Consider the following 26,037-nt stretch of genomic DNA (forward strand, 5'->3'; position numbering starts at 1 on the left):
CCCTGGGAGGGGAGACCTAGAGTGTGGGGACTGCTGGGGCAGAACCCTGAGGTAAGGGGCACCGGGATCTGGGAGGGACACAAGGGCCCTAAGACAGGCGAGGCACCAGCCAGTAAGAGGCACTCTGTATTCTGGAGCACTAATTCTTGAGATGACCAGCAGGAGGCACTGCTGCTGTGAGCCTTGGCTTCGCTACAGGGCCTCACTGGTCAAAACCCAGCACTGAACTGGCCTCAGGCCTCCATCCAACCCACTGGAGCTGATTAGGAACCTGAGGCAAAACACTGGGACAACATGTGAATCCCTTCTATCCCATAAAGGTGACTATAATCTCAAATTATTTACAGAGAGAAATTATGAAATATTACCAATATAAAGATATGCGCATCTCTATGCAGAGAGAGTGTCTGTGACAATATTGCATTTCTCACTGTTTACATGCATAAGCAGTTCAGCTAAACTGAAATTTTCATCATGGTATTTATTATATTACAACTCATTCAGGACAATGCTGACCAGCCCCTCAGTGAAATTCCATTGACAGACCAATCCATGTAATAAGGACTACAAGGGGATCATTTCTATTTCAAGAAATCTCATAAGAACTCAAAATAAAAGTGCCATTCCACATTTTTGCATCTTTCAAATTGGCATGGAATTCTGTTTCTGTTTTCCAATATCTGAATTTGACTAACAGCTACAGAAAGAAAATGAATTATTTCCCCCTTCCAGGAACATTTCACAAAATTTAAACTTAAAGGTTTTATTTCAAATGTAGTATCAAAAATGTATCTTGCAAGGTCTTTCAAGAGTACAACGAGGAGTTTACATTAGTAGTAGACTCATTTACAGTGTGCAGTGCAGAATATAAGTGAGGAAATAATAAATGCTGGACACTATGTGCGCATGCATGTATCTTAGCACAAGAAAGACAGAAAAGGATTGTTTTCTTTGCCTTGCAATTTGTCATCCTCAATGCATAAGGCTGTAAATTTACACACCAAGGCAAGACAATCCCACTCCAATCTTAAAATGTCTCCATCATTCAGTCTTTTTCCTTGACTGGACATCACTTATCTTCACAATTCACAGTGGATTCTTCAGAATGTTCAGTCTTTAATTTTTTAAGAGATGGCTCTACTGCAAGAAGAGACATGCAATGCTCCAAGGACTCTGCAATTTCATCAATTGTCCATTTGTCTTCATGAAGTGCATGCTCCTCTAGTGTAAATGGTCCTTGTTTGGTTCGGGTCAGCTCTTGCAAATTGGCACAGGAAGAGAGTTCTACAGCATAAAAAGGAGAAAGCAGCCAGAAAAGGTGAATAGTCAAGTTAAAAAACTATCGATCTTATTCAAAATCTCTAGTGAGCTAATTATATATATTTTTTCATATATTTGGCAAAAAGGGGCTCCTATTCAGATTCTGCGGTCACTTACATTGAAGTAAAACTGGAACAATTTCAAACAGGTTTACTTCAGAGTAAAGGAGATCAGAATCTGACCAAAGGTCTTCAGAAGATTTTGCATATTCATATCAAAATACAAAAGGAAAATTAGTAATGCAAGTTCAAACAGATCCAGGGTAAAAGTTTTCAAAAGTGACTTTGGGACTTCAGAGCTTAAGTTCCACTGATTTTTAAAGAGATTTAGGAGCCTCAATCCCTTTTAAAAATAAGGCTTAGGCTTTTCTAAAATTTTAGATCACTTACTAGAACAGTATAAAATGAGGAACAATCTATGATAAATACCAATGCAGTAATTAATCACCACTGAGACAGAAGAGATTTCAAATCTGGTTCACAAGGATACAGCACACACAGAGTTGACCTTTGGACATAGGATAAACAGTCTCTAAAACATACTCTTAATCCCTTTAGGTGTGGGAGGATTTCAAAATGAATTTGAAATGCAATCAAAAAGGAGAAATTTGGGTCAGGGACCATTCTTTGTATTTGTCCTTTAAAGGATCAAGCACACACTGGTACAGTGAATAAATAAAAATCACAGGGCCTTGTATTTTTTTTTTCCTGCCCAACACTTTCACTTCCTCCATTTTTATTCTCTCCCTTGTGATTCCTTCACAATTATTTACCTTTCTTTCCTTTATGTTCCAGGGGCAACTACCTTAGTACACGAAAGTGAATGACAGCACTGCAGCCCAGCACATTAGGTCTGGTGACCAGAGATATGCAAAGGGAGAATATTCTTCTATTAGCAGAGATGTACATTCCGTATGCAGTCATGCTTTCTCCATGCCTACCTTTTCCAATGTCACTGACCAGGCTTCTCACATAAAAGCCACCTCCACATTCAACATCTGGAATGTTTAACAGTGACATAGTAAATTGCCAGCCCAGTATGAAATCTACTTTACATAGATACAGTGCTCCCAACAAATGTAAAAATGCACGAAGCAAACAATCAAGCGATAAAATATTTATAGGATACAATATAAATTATTCATCCTGAAACCTATGTGCGGGTGAGATTGCAAAGCCAGAGAGGAGAGAAGGCAAACATAACGGTGACTGAACAAATGCATTATAAATTAACTATTGGCCTTGGCATTTTAATAAATACTTCAGTCTTGTTCATTTGAAAGGTTTCAAAAGGTCATAGGTTTCATCTTTCCAATGATGAAAAATAGTCATTTTAAGTGCTACTCCAAACCGACAATGAACACTTTAAAATACTGACTGTACTTAAAGTGCACAGCTGACAGGAGCTGTGACATTATAAAAAACGTCTTTACTATTCCTGTCTTCCTTAACTCCCCCTCCTTCCCTGCCTCCTGCAGAGATCAGCTACTAATCTCCCAACCATAAAATCACTCTTTAAATAACATACACCACTGAAATATAGTGGCCATACCCACTTTTAACAACAAGACATGTAGTACACCTAAGGGCTTCCAAGGGAACAATCGGGGTAATTCCAGAAGGTATACAACTGTCCTGCCTTCACTGTCAATATTAAAGGAGGATAAGATTTTCAAAGGCTTCTCCAATCCACTGCTGTGCGTCCTAATGAGTTAACAACACTTCTTTACATATGGAAGAAGGGAGCGAGGATCTCCTCTCCACAACTTGGAAACGAGGTCCTATCATTGTTCCTCTCTGACCCATTTCAGGAGGGAGTGAGCCAGGGGTTGGAATGCAATTGTGGTGGGTGTGAATAATTCCCTTCCCAGCCCGTCCAAGTTCCCCATTGAATGATAATACGAAATCAGCTTATGTCAAATCAAATCGGGATGCTCGTATTGTGAAATGAAGCACCCATGTGCAGACTTGCACTGAAATAATCACAGAATATCAGGGTTGGAAGGGACCTCAGGAGGTCATCTAGTCCAATCCCCTGCTCAAAGCAGGACCAATCCCCAACTAAATCATCCCAGCCAGGGCTCCGTCAAGCCTGATTTTAAAAACCTCTAATAACTAATCATGTCAACAGAAATCCACTTAGTTATTTCATTTCCAGGTTGAGTGTAGACTAGGTGGGAACATCAGCCTACATCAAATCTTTGGCCCTTACCCAGCGTGAACAGCGGTGGCTGGAAGTTTTGGAGAGAGAGGCTGTACACCATAACCGGTCTAGCAGGCTTTGCTTCCACTGCTTCTCCTTTCTTCATCAGAGACGACAGCCTTTGTCCATCTCTCTTCAGAGCAGAATAGCTGATGGGATAGACCGTACAAATGTGTGTCATACAGCTGTAACGCAGCAAGCCTCCTGTCCTCAAATCCTATTCACACTGCACTACAGGAAGATACATTTTAGCCTCCTAATCCTCTCCAAGTGCTCATAAAGAAAAGAGCTATTGAAATCATTTGTACACAGGAGCCTATTTATACAAGAAACAGTTAAGCACAATAAATGTTAGTCATCTATTCAATACATGCATTTAAAAAGGGTTCATAACTGAATTCATTGCTTATGAAAGTCAGGAATCAGTAGTGGGTACGGTAACTGTAATCCTGCAAGGACTCAACCCTGCGGCACCTCCTGCTGGCATCCTGGGAATTAGCTCTGTCTCCAGCCTTGCAGCACCCTCTGCAGACCAAAGTCTCACCACTCACTACTTTGGCCCCCGTGTCCCTCCCAGACCCAGTGCCCCTTCCCCAGGCAGTACTCCCACTCTCTGGGTCTCCCCACCCAGGGGAACCCCCACCCACTATCCCTACCTTGCCTCAGTCATAGGCTACTGCCAGTCACCAACTAGCCCCCGCTCACTGGGGTGGACTGCAGTATAAGCCACTCATCACAGGCAAGGTTGATTTGGACCTGCTGCCTGCGCCCAGCCTTGGGCTGCTCCCTACAACTCCAGTACCTGTTTGGCCTTATACTAGGCCGCAGTCTAGGCCAGAGCTCCCCAGCTCCCGTGGCCTTCCCCCAGCTCTGCTCCACTCCAGGTACCTTCTCTCAGCTCCCTACAGCCAGGCCCATCTCCCTCTACAGCTAAAGAAGAGTATATCAGCTCCTGGCTTCCCTGGCCTTTATAAGGCCATCTGGGTCTGTTTGGGGTGTGGCCACAGCTGAGGCTGCCTCCCCAGTCAGCCTAGCCTAAGGCTCCAAGGGCTGACTTTTAACCCTTTCAGGCCAGAAGCGGGTGACCACCCCGCTACAGTAACTGACTCAAACACATGGTCCCACTGAAACCTACGGGACCAACACACTACCGAATGTTATGTTGGGCCCATGATCGGTAGGCAGTGCAGCTGATGCTGTACAGACAGCTTCTTTCATATAGCTCTTCTTTTCACTTTGATCCTGACTCAGAATATCCCCACTGCTTCAGTCTTGAATCTCTCATGAGAAGCAATTGCCAACTACCCAGCTTTGTTTCAGTATGTCTAACTGACCACTACTGATGAAGCTAGATTCATTTAATTGGTGACAAAGGCCTTATCCAAAGACCACTGCAGTCATCAGCCCAGGACAATGTTAAAAGAGAAGAACTACCCAAGTTTACCAGAAGTGATTTATATGTAGCTTGCAGCAAATAGGCTTAAGTTTCCAGGAAGCAAGTATTGAAATAATCTCAAACTTTTTTTTTTTTTTTAAACACAGAAGTTAAAGTACCATTCTGTTTACAGAATGAAGTGGAAGTCTCAAAATATTCTCCGCTGACTGGTAGATAATGCAGCGTCCTGACAAACTCCTGCAAAAATACTATCAGATTCCTTCTCTGTTAAAATTTTGCTGCAAAACACAGTATGATGTGACAATTTATGTCTGATGTTAAAATCAAGACCATCATCAGCTCTGAATTGGTCAAGTTAATAAACCCTACAGTCTGTGTAACCCATGTGCCTAATAGAAGGATATCTCTTTAAGCAATCTGTAGAGAAGGGTGGGTAGGAATGAGTTGTGTCTGGTTCACTGTTGTGAGGCAGATGCACAATTAACACTCCACCTCAGAAGTTTCTGAAATTGGGTATGGTAATTTTGAGTCTGGTCAGTACCTTCCCAGTAACTGGACTCAGCCTCTACGGGGATAGCTGTTTTACAAAAGGTCATATGCAAGTGTGTGGTTCGGGAGAAGTGGAGACACAGAAGCAGAAAGCAGGCTGTTTCCCCCTGACTCTGAAGCCTTTTGCAGCAGGTCAGTGATACTGTTAAACCTCTAACAGGGAAGCCCTGGAGGTGTTAACTGCAGAAAGAAGAAATTGGAAGGGAAAACTAATTTATTTCATTTTAATTGTATATTTGGAAGGTTGCTTGATTTTAGCAAAACTGTTTTAGTTAAATTGTCTCAACTTGTATGATTCACCAACTTTTCTCTTATTTGAATGATGATGGGGAAAGAGTCATTTATGTTTTGCTTTTCTTAATTTTGTATTTCTTGTAACAGGGTTTTTTGTTTTTTTTTTTTTAAATCTATATACTTAAACTGAGCAGTTGGTTAATTAGTTAGCTGACTAGCACAGGAGGAGGAAGAGTCTGCATGGATTCCAGCTGGAGATTTTTGCAAGAAAGTAGATGGAAGATGATGTTGCAGTGCTTTTGAATCAGCAGACTGTATACATTTTGGTGATCAAAGACTATAGCTGAGACTCAGGTAAACTTAACCTATGTTTTTGGGAACTCTGAGTTATTTCTCACTGTGTTTCGGTTGAGACTCATCTATTTATATTTTATTTGTTTTCTTTACTTATGTTTATGTATAACTGAAGATAATGTACCATATGCGGGTTAAAAAGTAGCCGTGTTTTGTTACAGAAATTAAGGTATTATTATTGTTTCTTTATCATAATATTTTATAAAGTTGGTACTTAAGAATTAAACTCATTCCTTTTTTGACTTGATGGGGGGGGTGGCTGACCCTGTGCAATCCTTGCTGAACATCCTCAAGAAGTGAATTCTGAGTCTCCACGTGCTTTTCTATGGGAGTTGTTTTTAGGCACTAGGACAGGGATTCTCAAACTCCACTGCTCCGCGACTCCCTTCTGACAACAAAAATTACTACAGGACCCCAGGAGGAGGGACCAAAGCCCGAGTCCAACTGAACCTCACTGCCCCAGGTGGGGAGGGGGCCCAAAGCCTGAGCCACACTCCTCTAAGTGGGGGCGCCAAAAATGAAGCCCAAGGGCTTTAGCCCCAGGCAAGGGGGCCTATAACATGAGCCCCGCCGCTAAAGGCTGAAGCCCTTGGACTTCATCTTTGGCCCCAAGCGGTGGGGCTTGGGTTTCAGCCCCAGGCCCCAGCAAGTCTAAGCCAGCCCTGGCGACCCCATTTTAATGGGGTTGCCACCCACTTTGAGGTCCCGACCCACAGTCTGAGAAAAGCTGCATTAGGATAAAGGCACTAAAGTAAACTCGAACCCACCCAAAGGTTGCACCTGCCTTGCCAATATCTTCTTGTCAAAAGAGAACTCTTTATTTATGGCAAAACTGGCTTTGGCTGAAAAATGCTCCAAGTGGAGCAATGCTTCTGGCAGTGCCCAAGTACTACACAACTTACAGTGGAGGAACTTGCATTATGTCCCCTGTGAACTTTTGCAGCACACGTTCAAGATCTTCTTTTGTTATCTGATCTGTCAAAACAAACCAGATATACGTTAGCACTGATTATTTATATAGGCCCTTGGCGCCCATGGCACTTTACAAACAAGTACAAAGAGAAGGTCCCTGCCCTTTGGATCCTATAATCTAAACTAAGAAAAGAATCTCACAGAAGATGGTGGGAGACCACAGTGGGTAGAGGAGGAGGAAAGAGTGAGAGTAAACACAAGCTAAGGAGGGCAAATTTTCTGGGTTGATTTACACATTTCTTGCAGTTTAAAACATTTAGTTCAATAGTCCTATTTTAGGCACCAATACAGAAAGATGCTCCAGGCTGCAAATATTATTGTTACCTCTTTTTTGTTCTGTGCTTGCACAGCACCTAGCACAGTGGGGGTCTGGTCCACTGTTACGGTCTTAGATACTATAGAAATACAAATAATAATTAAATCCCATTGAAGTCAGTGGGACTACTCGTGTGCTTAAGCATCATGTTCAACTGCAGCCTTAAAAAAAAAAAAGTAAGTAAATACAGTGGGCCTGATTCTCTGTTCTGATATTTTCCCTTTTCCAAAGAAAAGTGTTTGGAAACCCAGCAGACCCGGACAGCTGGGAATTTCCCTTGAACAGGAGGATCCCTGGAGAGAGTAGACCAGCAAAGCTGCTCTGTGTCATACCACCTCACAGCCTCTAGCATAAGGGGGCAAGGAGTTGTAGTTAGGAAATCAGTTCTAAGGCCTGGTCCACACACAGTTTTTGTACCAAATTTAATTATTTCAGTTAGGGGTGCAATTTCCTACTGAAATAGTTATACCACATCACCCCCTATTTGGATACAGTTACACCAGTATAGACGTCTCTTATACTGGTATAATTTAACCCCCACCCATAGCAGTACTCTTGTATCACTGCATACAATTTGTGTATGTAGGGAAGCCCTCAAGGAAGCTTTCTTCCTTTCCCTGGATCCTCTGCTCCCTTCTCTTTTTTTCTTCCTGCATAACTGAGTTTAACTTGGAAAGAAAGGGTGAGAGAAATAAGCTTTGTCCATGTCCTCCCACAACCCCCTCTCCTTTATGTTCTTGAATTAGGTAGGGCTCCACATTCATCCCAGAACTGAATGGACATTGTAAAAGTTAATGGTCCCTCCCAGCAGATGAAACTGGTAGTCACTGGTGGGAGTTGTACCCAGGAGCTGAAAACCCCCAACATTCGTGATTTTATTAATACTTTCCAATTTCCATTCAGGCCTGAGTATTCATTTTTTTTTTTGGATTATGAAAACCTTCCCAGTTTTGATTTTGATAAAGGAGGGAACTGCTTGGCTAAACCAAGCAGCTTCTCTTAACAGTTAATCCGATAGCTTTAGGGGAATGATTCTACAGGACATTTGAGATGTAAAACACACATTTTCTTTCCAGTAAGAGAAGAGAGTGGGAACAAAACATCACATTTCCCTAACTATCAAGATTTAAATATCTAACCCATTAAAGTTCATGGAGGCATCATTATGTTTCTTTATGCATTCTAACTATTGCCATCTTATTGAGCAAACACCCTTATTAGTTATCTCTTCTCTCTAGAGAGACTGCCCCCACAGTACTGAGTACAGTTCTGCACTGTCTTTATTAGAAGGCCATCTCTTCAGTAACCAGTTTCGTTGGTTGCTTAAGAGGGGTTTCAATATGACAGTTGCCTCTTATCTGTTCAGAACGCAAACCTCAGATCTGTAATCTACATGCAAATCAATGAATGACTAGGAATTAGCTGGCCCCATTTCTCATAAAATAGATTTGGTTCATGTCACTCCAATGAAGTCAACAGAGTTCTGCTTAAAATGAAATAAAATGGATGGCATTCTCAGGCGCTTTATTAGGTTTTATTCTGCACTCTAAGTAGTTCTTCAAAGCAGATGGATCTCACAATATGCATCAGGGTTTAATCCCCAAGAACAAACAGTCTCCTCTCGGTTGCAGCATCAGAGGAGAGCAACTTATGCCTCACTTTTGTAAACCAAACACTGCAATTTCAATAGCAGATGCTGCCATTATGCCAGCAGCTGTCTAAAAGAAGTGTCATTAATGGAAATGCTGCAGCGATTCATAAATCAGTCAAGGATGTTGGGGAGTCCAATGCACACTAGCATGGGGGAGGGGAATGGCAGAATCTTTTATACCATAAATTTAGAGCTTCCCCTAAAGAACCTCATGTACGTTATTGTAATGCAGTCTTGCTGTTTGCTACAGTTTAGCAAGGTGTCATAGAAGAAACCATATGGCATTAAATACTATCCTTAGGAGCCTCTCAGCATGTCCGCTGTGAACTCCTTTGCTCCAGCTGAAATTTGGTATGTAAACTGAGCAGGAGTGTCACTTGTTTTCTTTTTCAACATTCACCCCTTGGACTGAATTGGTGGTTAGGGCGCTTAATGAAACAGCTGGGTTCAATTCCCACTTTGATCTCAGACTCCCCCAGATTGAGAAGGGAACAGGAAAAGGCCCACTAAGATCTGGAGAAAATAATTTGTGGTACAGCTAATTTAATAATCTTTTAAAAGAAGAAGTGAGGCATAATGTAGTTCAGTCATTAACAAACAACGTTGTGCAATGTCAGTTTATCAAAGTAAACATTTTACAAATTAGCCTGTTAGACCTAGAATAAATAATGTTTGTCTTCTGCAATTTCTCAAGGTTTGAACAGGCTGGTATTAAAAATGACAATCCTGTCTGCTTGTCCCCCAGTGCCATTACAGGCTGATATGTCAGTTTGGATTTTTTTGCTTTCACTTGAAGCTGCCTTTGCTTTTGTGGGTTTACACTAGATTCGTGATTTTGCTGAAACATTGTGTAAGCTCTGTACTCACCCTGCTCGGATTAGCACATACGCATACACTACAAAGCTCAGATTTACGCCAGTCCTGAGGTTTGGTTTTGCTGATAATTCATCCAACAGCTACCACACAATGCTCAGCCCAAACTTTCTCCCCAAGATTGGCTGTTCTTGAGGTTTTCCCTGCCAGGTCTCTCTTTTTCCAGATCTAGTTTGTTCAGCTATAGAGAAATATACTCTACCCCTTCTTACATTCTGGGGCAAGATAAAAGCTATAACTGCTAGTAGGTCTCAGCACAAATTACACAGTACCTTCATGCAGGCTTCAAGCTGCTGATAAAAGGATGATTTAATAGAGGAGCCCTGTATTTCTATGCAGGTTTTTAGAGTTTGCCACCTATTGCACAATGGTTTAAAACACAGCAGTCATGTCCAGTTTGTGCTTGGAATAGGCACTGCACACAATTTGCCAACGGTTTCTACACTAAACACTGAAAGAAATAATGTGACCAGTGACCTCTACACAGGCCAGATTCTGATGGAATAATCCCCAGCTGCAAGTCCATCAAGATCCCAACTACTGACTGAAGAACTTTCAGTCTTATCTATACTGGTGTAAATCAAAATAACTCCTTTGACTTCTAAGACCGGAAGTTCTCAGGTCAACAGTGCACTGGGATGCTGATAAAATTACAGAAGGTAAACAGGTCAATGATTAAAACCAAGCAAAATAATATGTGCAGAACATAATGGTACAAATTATTGTAGGAGTGCTCTAGTACATGCTAAAGAGTGACATTTGTTCAATGTTTGTTTGCATACACTATTACTCAGATAAACATAAGCAGCACATAGATCACCAAACAATGTCAGTTTAATGGAGCTATGCCAGTATATATCAGTTTAGGATCTGGGATAAAGTCTGCTAGTAAATGATTTGCAAAGAGGAAAAAGAGGGCTTTTGTTTCTCTTTTATAATTATTCAATCAGTTCCATTAATGACATCCCTTCGCTTACGTGGTAAAGGTCCTTGCAAGTTCTGTTCTCAATGCCTGGATTTAGCCAATAAAAGGCTGGAGAGGGTCATGGGTATACACCATGGATCATTATCAAAGGAGCCACAAAATGTAAACAGCTCTCTCAGAAAAGCATCAGAGGAGCACTAAGCCAAGTTCACAGCTACTTTCAAAGTTCATTTTCATTTTCCAGCAGGAAGGCAATAAAGTGATTCTTGCTTCCTCAAGTGGAAATTGTTTCAATCTGGCTGTACAAGGTGCTTTTTCCTCAAAATAAACAATAATATTTAAAAAAAAAAAAAAAAAAAAAAAAGCTTGGGAGGGGTTAAAATCCAAGCAGACATTTTCAACACATCCTTGCAGTGTATAACTTATATTTACAATGGTTTGTTTTCTTAACTTCTGTCTAGAGACTTTTCTATACGATTTTAGTGCTTGCTTCTGTTTCAGACAGTGGGCAGCTTTCTGTAAGTGCTCTCCACTCTGGACCCAGCGTGGTCCTTGAGGAAGAATTCTGCACATCTCGTAAGCTGCTTTCCCGCCCCCACACTTAGGACTCAGTCCTGGATTCCATGGGAATAGGAGGCACTCGGCACCTCACAGGATTAGGACCTGAAGCTCAAAGGGAAGTTGAAATTCAGCTCCTCAGCAGTGTATAACGTACAAAAAAATCAGCAACTACGCAGGAAGCTGAAAGCAGCAGTTTGGGACGTTGTTAAGAGATGGGGAGAGAAGGAAACAAGTCAGGGGAAGTACGAGTAGAGGAGAGCACATGGTTCTTATGCTCTCCCCTTTGGAGAATTCACAATACAATCTAGCTGGTCTGCACTAAATTTCTGAATGCAAGAAGCGTGAGGACAGCAAGCAAGCAAGGCTAATGTATCATGGAACATACCTGGTTCATCTATTCTGGCAATGGGAATTGAGTTTTAATTACTTGCGATAATACTTCATCACGGGCTGGTGAATGTGCAGTGTATTTTGTCGGCATAACAGAGTGTTAGCACAGAATCATGCATTCTGCCTTTCTGAGAAGCAAGTAGAAACCACTTTGATTTGTACCTATTATAAAACTGTATGGTTTAGCAACTCAGATGGGCAACCTTACAAAAGTCTAGATAGATGGAGAAGATTCTACTGTAGCCCCTGACCACTCGGTATTGAAATGGAGGCAGTGTGGGCAAGTTCTCTGAGCAGCACTAGGCAGTCAAAAAGATATCACTAGCCAGCACTGGCAATGCAGTTCAGGGTGAAACTGGAACTGGTGCTTGCCTGCACTAAGTAAGAATAAAAATTACAAGCAAGAGGGAAGAGAAAAAATTCAGCATACTTTTTTCATCACAAGATAATGAAAGGTAATTTTATTGTATTTACCTGTTCCTAGGTATCAGAAACAGACTGGGGCCTGTAAGAGTTGCTAGGAGACGAGCTATCTATAGCATTCTTTTTATGTTGCGAAAGAATTAATGGCAAACACTTTCAGGTGGGTTCCCAAATAGTCCTACATTATTTCTCAGACACACCATGGTTTCTTTACCCTATCTGTGAATGCACTCCAGAACGTGTGAACTGACAAAGCAGTAAATAGAATTAGTTCAAGACTGTCAAACCTATGCACTATGGTCTCTGTCTAGGAGAGGCTCATTTATTTAGATGATTGCTAGGAGCCAGTCTGCAGAAGAGACAGCAAGAACCAGTGAAAAGGTGAGTTTAGGCCAGCCCCATTTTAAAATAAAAAAGCCTGTATTTAAAGGGGCTTTTTGGAGGGGAGACTGAAATACTTCGTTCCTTCTGGGTTTGAAGGGCAAAGGCATCCCTCATACGGGACTGAAGGATGACAATTTTATTGGTGATGCCAATATACTGAAGGCAACACAATACAGTTATGCCTGATTCTATTTTTTACCTTACTAGTTTGATGCCAGTTTCTTGGAAAAACTGAAATCAATCACTGTGCTGGACCCAGCTGTGAAATCTTAGGCACTGAGATTAAAGCTGAAATAATCATTCAATTTGATTTAGAAATTACATTTAATTCTCAGCATCATGAGACACAAAGCTCCAAAGAGCTATGTCCTCTTGTCCCCAAAAAGGTATTTTTCTTTTAAGTATTAACCGTTGCAGCAGGTCAGTTGTTTTGCTTTCCCACAAATGCAATGCTGAAAAAATTAAAGTGTGTGAAGTCCAAAATCTCTCCTTTGCTTTGGTAAGATATAGGCCATTTATTCCACTTTAATCTGTATCTATGATTTAATTAATGTAAAGTTACCATAAGGCTTTTCTTCAGTTACTTTTCCTGTAGCATCTAATGTATCGGTAGCTCTTCCCAGTTCCCCAATGGCCATGTACTTCTGTGAAGGAAAGAACAGATTAATGTCTTTAAGAGTTTAACTGAACATCCAGCAAGAACTTCAGATGGCACTATTGAAGCTGGATCATGAATAACCAACCACACAACTCTGGGGAAAATGAAGATGGAGATATTAAGATAGGAAACTCACAAGAAATGAGACCCAGTATTAAATGGACAGAGCCGTTCATTGATTTAGGATTTAAAAAAAAAAAAAAAAAGAAGAGTTAGGTAACGTGGTAGCTAAGCAACATTAAAACTAAGTTGGTGTGATGTAAGAGCTTAACAATAAAAATATTTTAGTGAAATAAAAGAATGAGCAAAATATTTGCCATATCATCTTAAATACATAGGATCTTTCATCCCAGAGGACTGCACAGTGCTTTGCAATCTTAATACAATATGAGAGAGAGAGAAGATGAAGGACTTATAGACCACTCTAATGCGGCCATCTCTGAGGCAAAGCAGGACATCTGTTCAGCAGTGGAATGGAGTACCACATAATAGTTTGGACAGGAAAAGAAGAATTATCTGATTATCAATGCTATAAAATTTATTAGCACAACAAACAGAATCACACACCCTGTAGTATGGCAAAGGAGACAGTGCCAATACAGAACGTCCAGTACTCCATGCATTATTCACATCATCTCTCACAGGGACCCCCCGTGCAGGCGAGTTGGCTCACATACAGTCATCAAGTCAGTGTTTTCCAATGTCTCCCACTGCCCACAGCCTGGGTATCGACTTTTATTATGGCTTATGCCACTGTCATTATACATATTTAGTGATGGTTTTAGCCACGTGCTCCTATACCTCAATAATATTGGGGTTCCTAACATCTATAAGTTAATTAACCATTTACCTCATAGTTATTAGCACTTAAGTCAACTAGTTACTACAGTATACCTGCAATTAGTACATATAAGTTAATTAAACTCAACATCCTCCAAACTTTCTCTAAAATCCCAAAAGCATATATCTGCGGTTCCTCACGTCACAATTTTCTGTCATGTACCACTGTAATACACACCTTGTGATATAAGGTCATCTATGAGTTAGTTCCTTATAAACACCTAGGCCTTGATTATGCTAAGCTAATTGTCATAGAGGTATCAGGCGTGTATGCCGTTGCATTACAGCCACCTATACCTAAACCCAGGGTAGTGAGATCAATCCTTGAGGGGGCCACTTAGGGATCTGGGGCAAAAACTCGTCCTGCTAGTGAAGGCAGGGGGTTGGACTCGATGACCTTTCAAGGTCCCTTCCAGTTCTAGGAGATTGGTATATCTCCAATTATTATATTATTACATTATATTATCCATATGGCCTATCAGTGTCCTTGGGTGCCAGGCTACAATGATCTTCATCAAACAAACAAACAAAAAGTTACTAGTTTGTGTGTGTGTGTGTGTGTGTGTGTGTGTGTGTGTGTGTGTGTGTAAATAAGGCAATATGGAGAACAGTCTTCAAACTACTGTGGCACAGACAGAGAGAAAGGAAGGACTTTTGTACAATAAGATGCAAAATAAAATACTATATACTGGACAACTTTTTCAGATGTTACACTGAGTGTATGAACAGGTCTGAACGGTTCTATTATTACTAAACCTTTAAGGTCTTTCATTAGGTTTCAGGCTGAAAGAGGTTCCAATGGAATGAAGTCCTGGCATCAGCTTGGGCTGTACGATGTTTTTTTTAAATCTGGTCATAACCAACTAGCTTCTGGCTGCCCATTACAACCACATTGTTAAATTTAACATTCCAGTGGAGAAAAATTCTTTACGCTGGATCTGTATAAAAACAGGTGATAGAAACTCCACCACTGAATGATAAACACATTCCACAGCCTCACTTTCTATCTTTTCAGTTCTGTGTAAGGTCATAAACCTTCCTAATTTACAAAAAGTACATGTACCAAAGGAGACTAGATGACCTACTGAGGTCCCTTTCCAACCCAGATATTCTATTCTATGATTCTATAATTGCAAAGAAAAAAATCCCAGTTTAGTTATAGACCAATAAAGTGAGGGCGCACTAATCCATACTCGGAGAAAAATCAAGCCACAAAAGGTCCAGGAAATTGAGAGCTATATTTGATTCACTATTGATCTCAACAGCACCCTTGAGTATTTGTAAACTATCTATCACAGTCGTCACTGGCCATTTACAAGTGAATGGAAGTTGTAGAGGAGAGGCCAAGAGCTCAGACTGAGCCTAACGCTCCTCTTAGACCTTTCTCATTTGATTGTTTTAGAATTCAGAGTTGCCATTCCTTGGACTTCAGCTCTCCCTGCCCTCAGAAACATCCACTGAGTCTGACTCTGGTGACCTTTTCCCACCTCCACTGGCTATATCTCTCTTCAATTTTAAAAATACACCTACGGGCGCCAATCCAGCACTCTCATAAGTGATAAATTACCACATCGACATAGAGAAACAGCCGCTCTTCAACATCTTCACCTCAGCTCACACCCTCCTTAACAGAAAGAGAGTGGGCACTGCAGCGCGCTCCAAAGGGTAACAAAGATCGGCTTGTGGACCAAGTTCCAATGTTGAAAACTCCTCACAGAGAACATCCCACAGCAGCTCCCTCTCATTTCTACTGAGCAAACTCTGGCCCAATCACCTCTGCTAATCTGCCCCTGGGACATACAGTTGAGAGTTGATCTCTCAGGTAACCAGGTCCCAAATCATTTAGGGATTTATGGGTTAAAACCAGCATCTTGAATTCCAGCCAGAAGTTTATTGGCAGCCACTGCACGTTATGGAACACCAATCCAATGTGTAACCCTCCTTAACAAGCAGGCTGCAACATCCTGCACTAGCTTCAACTTTCAGCCCCACCTACAGCTATCTAACCTGGAGGCGACAACGGATGGATAACTCTGGCAAAGCCTGTATCAGACAGAAATGGTCACACGTGCCCTGCTACTATCTAGAGAGGGAGGCGCTTGCTGCTATAGCAACTGAAGTCAAAGCCAGCGCGGCAATCAGAAAGTTGTGGGAATTGACAAACCTCTCAAGTGCACTGTATTACATGATACATACAACATTGGTGCTGCCTCCCTGTCCTGGTGTGCTGAGAACTACAGCAGCATTTCACAGGATAGGGACCAATGATCAGAGGAGGAAGAGAAGACTCTCCTCTAGCAGCTCAGGGCTTTCTGCCCTGTCTTCCTCTCTCCTCCCTGCAAAAAGCAGAGAGGTGTCTCTGGCCACGTCTACACTACCGGATTAATTCGAATCTGCTTAAACCGATTTTATAAAACAGATATTATAAAATCGGTTTAGCGCGTCCACACTAGGATCATTAAATCGATTGTGTGCGTCCATGGTCCAAGGCTACCGTCGATTTCATGCGGATGGTGGTAGAGTGTGCATTTGCTGTTAAAGGCGCTGGAGATCATTACTTTTTGCTCAGACCTCAGCCAAACGAATGTCCGTTTGCTATTGCTGCTGCTGTGTGCTCACAATCTCTGTGAGAGTAAGGGGGAGACTTTCTGGCGGGTTGGGAGGCTAGGCCAAATCACCTGGCCGCTGACTACGAGCACCAGACACAGGGCCGATTAGAAGAGCACACTCACGAGCGGTGCGCATCAGAGAAGCCTTGAAAGTAGTTTCCAGCACGGCCAGGGTATGGTGTGACTGCAGTGCTTGTTTCCCCTTGATGAACACTCCCACCTCTATTGACTGATTCCCTTTTACAACCCACCCTCCCCCTTCTACTTACAGCTTGCTGAAGGAAATAAGTCAGTAATTTTAAAAATTATTTATTCTATAATTAAAAGTCATTTGGTATTGTTTTAAAAATCATGAATTCTTCTTAAAAGTCATTCCGTAAGCACCTCACCCTCCTCCCCTTTGTGTAGTTCTTTATAAAAGTAATTATAAAAAAGGCAGAGAATTATTAGGTATCCTGCATGGTTGTGGTTTGGGAAGGAGGACGGAGGAAAGGAAAAAGCCCATTAAGCACATTTCAGCTTAAGTCAGCCTTTTTGGGTTGGACTGTCCATGGGGATGGAGTGGCTGGTGCAGAAAGCCTTCCCCACCATTCTAACACGTCTGGGTGAGGTATTGGAACGTGGGGAGCTTTGAGGTATTTAAACATGGGCTGCAGTGGCATTGTAACCCCGCTGCTGTTCATGAGATCCACCATGTTCTGAGGATCTAGTTTGATCACGCAGCAGCTCCAGCGTTCCATCACGCTTATAAAACAACCGCTGATCTTCTGACGCACTCTGATCTTCCTGCCGCCACTCTGACGTCGAGCGTCTCTCCTCATCCTCCCCAGTCCCACTGGCATCTTTCCTGTATTTTTGCTTCACTTCTTCCAAATCATTCTGATGACCGTCGTCACTGAGCGGGTTACTTCCATATTTCTGAAAAACATTTCATCTCGAGTTCTCTTTCTCCTCCGCTTATTTTAGCTGCCTTCCGGATGGGGTAGCAAATGGACAGAAAGTGTGCAGCTGCATGGGGAGGGAAAACGGGAGGAAATATGTAAAAAGATCATTTTACAGAAACAAGTGCTGTAGTCCCTTCACAGTAAATAAAACTTATCCACCTACATAGCACATGTGATTTCACTACAAGTCGCATTTTGCATCTTTTAATACTGAAGTGGCCTGTGTCTGCGGTGTCTCAAATGTAGGTCCAGGTCCTGGCATCAATAATTCAGACTTCCATGCGGCCATAGGTAAAGAGCTTTAGTTTGACTTTCCAGGATTTATATCACAGTGACCTATGATGCTGTTCCGTTAAGAGGAACCAGCAGAACCCAAACCCGCTCTTATCCCTCCTCCCCAACCGATGGCTACTAATCACGTAAGCAATTGTTATTCATCTATCCTCCTTCCTTCCCCCCCCTTCCCCACCGGGCAGTAGGCTGGTAGCTGAGAAGATTCCTGCTCGCACAAACGCAGAAACCAAGTCGCAGCCTTCCTCCCCCCCCACTTCAGCTACGGCAGGTATGAGTAAGCAGGCAGCCCAAGGTCAGGAAATACGCATGGTTGCCCCCCTAATAAAAAAAAGTCCTGAATTTCCAACAGGGTTACAAATACATGATATAATTTGGTGTAGAAAAACAGCAGAAGATGGCATGAACGTATGTTTTTGTACTGCGAGCAGTGTGCAGGCCGCTTACGCAGCTGAAGATGGCTTAAGTGAAGCAATGAATTACCGAATATACTTGATAGCTATGCCTGGCGTGGGAAATAACTCGTATAATGGGGGAACCGGATAAGGCCGCCTTGCGCCGAAATCTACTGAAAGAGCTTTGAGTACCTTCAATTCGATTCATGGAGATTTCGTGGAGGATTTCCACTCCATCCCCAGACATGTTAAATCTTTTCCTGTAACTGTAAACTAGCTGCAAATGATGACAACCCTATTGACAAACAACCCTGCCTGCAAATTAATACATTAAAAAACGCTTGTTTTTAAACCCTGTTTTAAATTTAGAAATGTACACTCACCAGGGTCCCTAGTCCATGGCTTCACTGTCTGGAGGATAGTGGCCTTGGTGGGTTGGGAGGTGAGTTCTGGGCTCAACAAAAAGTCCTGGCTGCTGTGGTAAATTGACGAGCTGTTGCTAATCACCAATGTCTTCCTCCTCTTCGTTCTTCCTCATCTCACCTACGCAGAATCCTCAGCCACGGTTGGATATCAAGACCAACGGCTCTGAATCAGACGGCAAGAGGGTGAGGTACTGTGCGCAGAACCCCAAATTCATGCAAGCTCAGCATAGAAAAGCTCATGTTTCGGACCTATGCTCCAGACCCTTCCGTTGTGCACTCTCTAGGTTTATCTGAGATGCCTGCTCTGAGCTCTTTAACTTTTACTCTGCACTGCACTGAGATCCCTGCTGTGTCCCTTTTGCAAATCCCTAGACTTTGAAATTCTTCAAATATTTTTCTCATTTCGTCTTGACGAACACGGAGTTTGATAGCACTGAATCCTCTCCCCAGAATAGTCGATCAGATCCATACCTCTTGTGTGGTCCCAAGGCTGGTTGCTCCTTTTTCATTCTAACGAGACGCATTGTAACCTAGTTCTAATGAGCCCTGGTGTCACCTGTAGCTGATCAAGAGCTCCCAACGCTGGCCAAACAGGAAACTGAATTCAAAAGTCCGCGGGGCTTTTCCTGTTTACCTGGCCAGTGCATCGGAGTTCTGACTGCTGTCCAGAGTGGTCAGTGGTGCTCTGTGGGATACCTCCCGGAGGCCAGTAAATTCGATTTCCGTCCACACTATCATAAATCCAATTTAGTAAAATCGATTTTAGGGTTACTCCTGTGGTTTTGATGGAGTACAGAAATCGATTTAAAGAGCCCTTTAAATAGATTTACAGGGCGGTGTAGTGTGGACGAGTGCAGCGTTAAATCGATTTAACACTGTTTAAATCGATTTAACGGTGTAGAGTAGACCAGGCCTCTGAGGGAGCGACCCCATGAACTAACAACTGTAGAGAGGCAGGACGCAGGCTAAGCCACGACATTTTTCCATGGGATACTGAGGGGAGGCCAGCCCTGAGCTGCTCTCAGACTAAACTGATTGGATTGTGAGGCAGACCAGGCAGCACCCACCACCTCCGTCCTTCCTCTCTAAAATTGCCTCCCCCCAGGCATTCCATGTGAGGTTCAGGCAGAAACCGTCTCTCTAAGCCTCCCGGTACCCAAGCAAGCAGTGCAGGGATTTTCCCCCACCACTTCTCCACACTGTAAGAGACTGTAAAACTGGTTTATTTCATTCACACAGTGAGGAAATATCCCTAAAAACAGGCGTAGTGTCAAAGCACTCCATCGATTACGATGGGATGTGGAACAAAACCCAGGTGTTCCATACTTCGATCATTTGTGACATACCTCACTGGCAGATTTGCAGGTTGAGAAGTGCGGGGCAGCTTTTTTTCTGGAGTCATCACTGCAAGTGGGACCCTGGTAACCTGAGCCATTCCCTTTGGCTCTGCAGGGAAAGACTGGTGGGATTCACACACAAATGGCAAACCCCACAGGGATTATATAATGACGATGTTATATAACAAAGATGTTTCTTTTGTTAAAAGAATAGCCACTCTAAATAAAAGGTTTCCAGTTTTAATATAAACTGATATTTACCAGTTAAAGCCTGATGGGGAAGGGAAGATACTCTCACTTAATATGTAGATTAACTGGACTGGGGAAAAAGAAAATGTACATGGGTTCTCTGAACTTATAGCTAGGAACCTTAAATTCTTTCTAGTCAGTTTCACAATATTAAGAGACCCTGGGCTGACTCCAGGGCATGTCCATACCACTAGTCAGTGAAAATGCCAGAGAGACCATGGGAACAGTACTTCTCAATTTTGTTTTACTTTATATATCAAAAAGTTTTATTGGGAAAAGGGCCAGAGACCTGAAATCCTAAATTATAACCTGTTTTAAAAGCTTTTCTTAAAGAAGGAACAAACTTTTAGAAGACAGATTCAACCTCTGGGATGCAATTGTAAAACGGGGTCATTAGTAGCTGTCTTTAAAGTTGCAAGGTGGCTCCCATTGCGGGAATTTCCTGGAAAGGAAGGACTGTAGGAAGTAGGACAAATGGTTCCTAGAGTTCATTTGAGGATAAGGTGTTTTCAAATCACAGCAGCAATTCAACATGGGACTGAAGGGGGGAGAGGGGAAAGAGAGCTAAGAACCCTAGTATGACAGACTGAGAATCATCAGAGAAATCAGATTTGACATAAATAGAAGATCAATATATGTATGTGCCTGACAAAAGTAAAGCACAAAGCCTACAGAAGTTGAAAGGACACTGGTAACAATCAGATGGAGCACAAAATGGGTAAGTGTGCATCAAAACTGCCATGCTGGCGCCTAACCATGTAACTGCATGCTTTGTGCATACACTTACCATACCTGCAGATGCATCCTGGCTGGCAACTTGGACCTCTGTACATATTGAATTGACCCTATATGGTTATTTATAAAAGTACGTTCAATCTGTGTCCATAGAGCCATAAAATTTATTACTAACTCCTGACCAAGATTAGTTATTTATGTAACTTGTTACACGTTCTTCAATAGCACCGAGACGATTCAGGCAAAACTGGGGTTCCATTGTGCTGAACACTGCTCAAAACAAATAGCAAGAAACAGTGCCTGGCTCTAAATAGAAAAGACATCCCAAGGATGGAAGAAAAGGGATGATTATTTTAGTCCCAATTATTTAACAAAACAAAAGATCTTCCAGCACCCATGATCAGACATATTAAAAGCAGGAGGCCCTCAAACAATTAGAAAATGTTACCAAAAGACAAAACTGAGATTACAGAAAGGACAAAAAGAATTTTATGACAAAGCAAGTTCAAAATTTACAAACAGCAAACATGTCCTCTTAATGCAGAGAAACATTACAATTTCTCTCCTCTAGCATCCATTTTTCTCCTGAGTGAAAAAGCTGACTTTGTGCTAAAGGTGCACTAAATTTTATTTACTACTCGATGCTGTAATTGTTCTGTCATTGCTGAAGAACTATCTGATCTTTACCCTAAGACTAGCTGGATTGTCTGACTCGTTATGTCAGCTTCTTACTTAAAATGCTCTAACACATGGGGTGACCTGATTTTCAAAGTGAAAGACTAGCACCACTCATGAGTGGGGAGCCTGTGGCCAAAAGTTCTGCCAGAGATCAGGAAGTGATTTGATAACTTGGGGGATGTATCCAGAGACTCCAGGGAATTCCAAAAACCAGAACAAAATATTGAAGTTTTGTAAAAATATTAAGGACATTAGGTCATCCCCCAGATTTCAGTGATACACAGTCTCACAGCTAAGCACCAACAAGGGCTTACAACATGCAGATCCACTCAAGAAACCAGCTGCTTGGTAGTACCAAGTCTCTTAATTCAAAACTTCCAGACACCTTCCCCACTGGAAACTCTCTGCGGTCGCTGGAGGAAAAAAAAAATCTCAACCTTGGTCTTGTATAGAGGTCAGTTTTATTCTGACGCAAGCTCATTCCCTCCTTCCCACTCCCAACCTCTTCTGCCTGCACAATGGATTACATAGGGGAAACACAAACCCCCAGCCCAAACTCAACTTTTTGAGGAATCGGCTATTAAAGAAATTCTGGATTTTTTTTCTCCCAGAAATAAAGCAGACTCTTTACAGGGGTGAGAGATGCCAAGAAAAAGAGATGGTTTCAGAATGGTGCAATGGAGTATAACTAGGAATGTCAAAGTAAATTATGAAAATTAATATTTAGGTTGAATACAAAGAAGTTTCCTCATACTAAGATCAAGTAAACTCCAAATGGCAGTGGTACAAAAATCTCTGAGTGACTAGAAAGTGCTGCTTTAGCGTGGGAACAAACAGATCTGATAACAAATCATCTGTTTCTGACTCCCATGATCTCATAATTAAAAAAAAAAGTTGACAGTGTGTCAGCACTGTTATTTATTATTTAGTTAAAGTGGGAAGGAAGAATTGTATTATGTAGTGAATACAAATATGTAATTTACAGAAGTCAGAAGGAGGGGGTGGGTGGAGGAGAGAGAGAGAGAATATAGAAAAATTCTAACTGGAGAGGACTCTCCATTTTGTAAGGCAATATTTCCCACAGCACAATAAGTGTGGCCTCTTCAAAATTTTCAATACTGTACTTTTTAAAAGTCTGAATATTAATAGAGCATGAAGCAGAGATATTAATAGGTTAGGCCTCATGGGGTTAACATAAAAGAGAGAGACTTGAGAAATACACAGCACGTAGAGCCAGCTCACTAATGGTAGGGCAGCAGGCAAATTAATACCTGCACTACATAGCTGGGGCCCTTCTATAACCTATATTTTTGGGGGAAGATGCGGGAGGAAAAAGAGGGAAGGGAAGGAAAACCAGAAGAGTGTTTGAATTCAGTAGCTCCAGTACTTATGTTTTGTGTGTGTATAGAGAGAAAGAGAAATACAAATCTTCCAGTGCAGATATAAATCACTAGAGTGGATTGTCAGAGACTTTAAGGTTGCAGAAGCATTTCATTCTAACCAGGTGCGGCTCCAGGCACCAGCGCTCCAAGTGTGTAAAATCTCCAAGGGCATGAAGGACAGAGGCTATAACAGGGACCCGCAGCAGTGCCGTGTGAAACTTAAGGCGCTCAGGCAAGCCTACCAAAAAACCAAAAAGGCAAATGGCTGCTCCGGGTCAGACCCCCAGACGTGCTACTTCTATCATGAGCTGCATGCAATTCTAGGGGGTGCCCCTACAACTATCCCACCCCTGTACGTGGACTCCTGCAAGGGAGTCTCACGCAACAGGGATGAGGATTTTGGGGACGAAGAAGATGAGGAGGAGGAAGAGGTTGAAGACAGCGCACAGCAGACAAGCGGAGAAACCATTCTCCCTGACAGCCAGGTACTGTTTATCACCCTGGAGACATTACCCTCTGTCATAAACAGATAGTAGGAGTTAATGAAACAGAAGTACTCCATAACTCTTTTGACTGTAAAGGGTTAACAAGTTCAGTAAGCCTGGCTGTCACCTGACCAGAGGACCAATCAGGAGACAGGATACTTTCAAATCTTGAGGGAGGGAAGTTTCTGTGTGTGCTGTTATGTTTTTGGTTGTTGTTCACTCTGGGGCTCAGAGGGACCAGACGTGCAACCAGGTTTCTCTCCAATCTCCCTGATACAGGTTCTTATAGATTCCAAATAGTGAGTACTAGGTAGATAAAGCGAGTTAGGCTTATGTTTGTTGTTTCTTTATTGCAAATGTGCATTTGGCTGGAAGGAGTTTAATTGTGTATTTGGCTGAAAGGAGTTCAAATTTGTATTTTTGCTGAAAGGATTTTAATTTGTACTTGAATACTTAGGCTGGGAGGGTATTCCCAGTGCCTATAGCTGAAAAACCCTGTACCTATTCCATTTTAAATTTACAAAGATAATTTTTACTGTTTTTCTCTCTTTAATTAAAAGTTTTCTTGTTTAAGAACCTGATTGTTTTTTTTATTCTGGTGAGACCCCAGGGACTGGGGTCTGGATTCACCAGGGAATTGGTGGGGAGAAAGGAGGGAAGGGGGAGAGAGAGGCTAATTTCTCTCTGTGTCAGGATTACTGTCTCTCTCAGGGAGAGTCTGGGAGGGGGAAAGAGAAGGAGGGGGAAGGTGAATTTCCTCTCTGTTTTGTGATTCAAGGAGTTTGATCACAGTGATCTTCCAGGGTAACCCAGGGAGGGGAAGCCTGGGAGAGGCAACGTGGGGGAAAGGGTTTTCTTTCCTTGTGTTAAGATCCAGAGGGTCTGGGTCTTGGGGGTCCCAGGCAAGGTTTTGGGGGGACCAGAGTGTACCAGGCACTGGAATTCCTGGTTGGTGGCAGCGCTACAGGTTCTAAGCTGGTGATTAAGCTTAGAGGAATTCATGCTGGTACCCCATCTTTTGGACGCTAAGGTTCAGAGTGGGGAATTGTACCATGACGGAATGCAGTCAAGCAACATCCCTTCTTTATCTCTCTGTGTTATCCTCAAGAGAGTGATATCATTCATGGTCACCTGGTTGAAATAGGGGAATTTTATTAAGGGGACATTCAGAGGCGGCTGTTCCTGCTGGGCTGTATGCCTGTGGCTGAAAAGAAAACATCCCCACTGTTAGCCATGCGATGGGGGGAGGGGTGAAGCAATCATCTCAGAGAATTGGGGGGGCGGGGTTAGTTAGGTTTGTGCTGCATGTTAACCTGAAAAACTTAGCCCCTCCTTTTAAATGGTCAACCCAACTCTACCTTTTTCCCCTCCCGCAGCTGCAAATGTTTCAACGCTACCACTATTATCTCCATCCCAGAGGCTAGCACAGATAAGAAGATGAAAAAATACGCATTCGTGATGAAATGTTCTCTGAGCTCATGCAGTCCTCCTGCTCTGAAAGAGCCCAGCAGAATGTGTGGAGGCGAACAACGTCAGAGTCCAGGAAAGCAAAAAATGAACGCGAGGACAGGAGGGATGCACAAGAGGAGAGGTGGCAGGATCAAGAGCAGAGGTAGCGGGAGCATGATGAGAGTAGGTGGAAGGCAATGCTGAGTCTATTGGAGGATCAAACTGATATGCGCTGGTGTATGGTTGAGGTGCAGGAAAGGCAGCAGGAGTACAGACCTCCACTGCAGCCCCTGTGTAACCGCCTGTCCTCCTCACCCCGACACCCAACACCACTGGAGGGAGTGGGGGGGAACGCCTCCGGGCACCCAACCACTCCACCCCAGTGGACTGCCCAAGCAACAGAAGGCTGGCATTCAATAAGTTTTGAAGTGCAGTGTGACCTTGTCCTTCCCTCCTTCACCATTCCACCTGGTACTGCCCTCCTCCCCCACCCCTCCCGGGCTACCTTGGCAGTTATGCCCATATTTCTGTAACCAATAAATAAAGAATGAATGAATTTGAAACAACAATGACTTTATTGCCTCTGCAAGCGGTTATTGAAGTGGGGAGGGGAGGGCAGCTGGCTTACAGGGAAGTAGAGTAAACCAAGGGAGTGGGTTTTCATCAAGGAGAAGCTAACAGAACTTTCACACCTCAGTCTGTCCAGTCATGAAACTGTTTTTCAAAGCTTCTCTGATGTGCAGCGTGCCCTGCTGTGCTCTTCTAACCACGCTGGTGTCGGGCTGTGCATAATCAACAGCCAGGCGATTTGCCTCATCCTCCCACCTCGCCATAAACATCTCTCCCTTACTCTCACAGATATTGTGGAGCACACAGCAAGCAGTAATAACAATGGGAATACTGGTTTCACTGAGGTTTAACCAAGTCAGTAAACCGCGCCAGCACGCTTTCACATGTTCAATTACACATTCTACCACCATTTCGCACTTGCTCAGCCTATAGTTGAACAG

At 42.6% G+C, this 26,037-nt stretch overlaps 1 protein-coding gene across 1 annotated transcript in view; it reads right to left on the minus strand.

Moving 5' to 3' along the window:
* Positions 1 to 461: 461 nt before the first annotated feature.
* Positions 462 to 26,037, minus strand: part of TRUB1 (TruB pseudouridine synthase family member 1) — a 47,757-nt gene continuing 22,181 nt past the window's right edge. Inside the window, exons 4-8 of the mRNA XM_032764168.2 lie at positions 13,113 to 13,194; positions 6,958 to 7,030; positions 3,532 to 3,671; positions 2,261 to 2,317; positions 462 to 1,284 (exon numbers count right to left, since the gene is read on the minus strand). Of these exons, the coding sequence (XP_032620059.1) occupies positions 1,070 to 1,284; positions 2,261 to 2,317; positions 3,532 to 3,671; positions 6,958 to 7,030; positions 13,113 to 13,194 (567 nt within the window). The 3' untranslated portion in view covers positions 462 to 1,069. The remainder of the gene's footprint in view (positions 1,285 to 2,260; positions 2,318 to 3,531; positions 3,672 to 6,957; positions 7,031 to 13,112; positions 13,195 to 26,037) is intronic.

This window comes from Chelonoidis abingdonii, chromosome 15, assembly GCF_003597395.2.
Source record: "Chelonoidis abingdonii isolate Lonesome George chromosome 15, CheloAbing_2.0, whole genome shotgun sequence".
NCBI classification, from domain to species: Eukaryota; Metazoa; Chordata; order Testudines; family Testudinidae; genus Chelonoidis; species Chelonoidis abingdonii.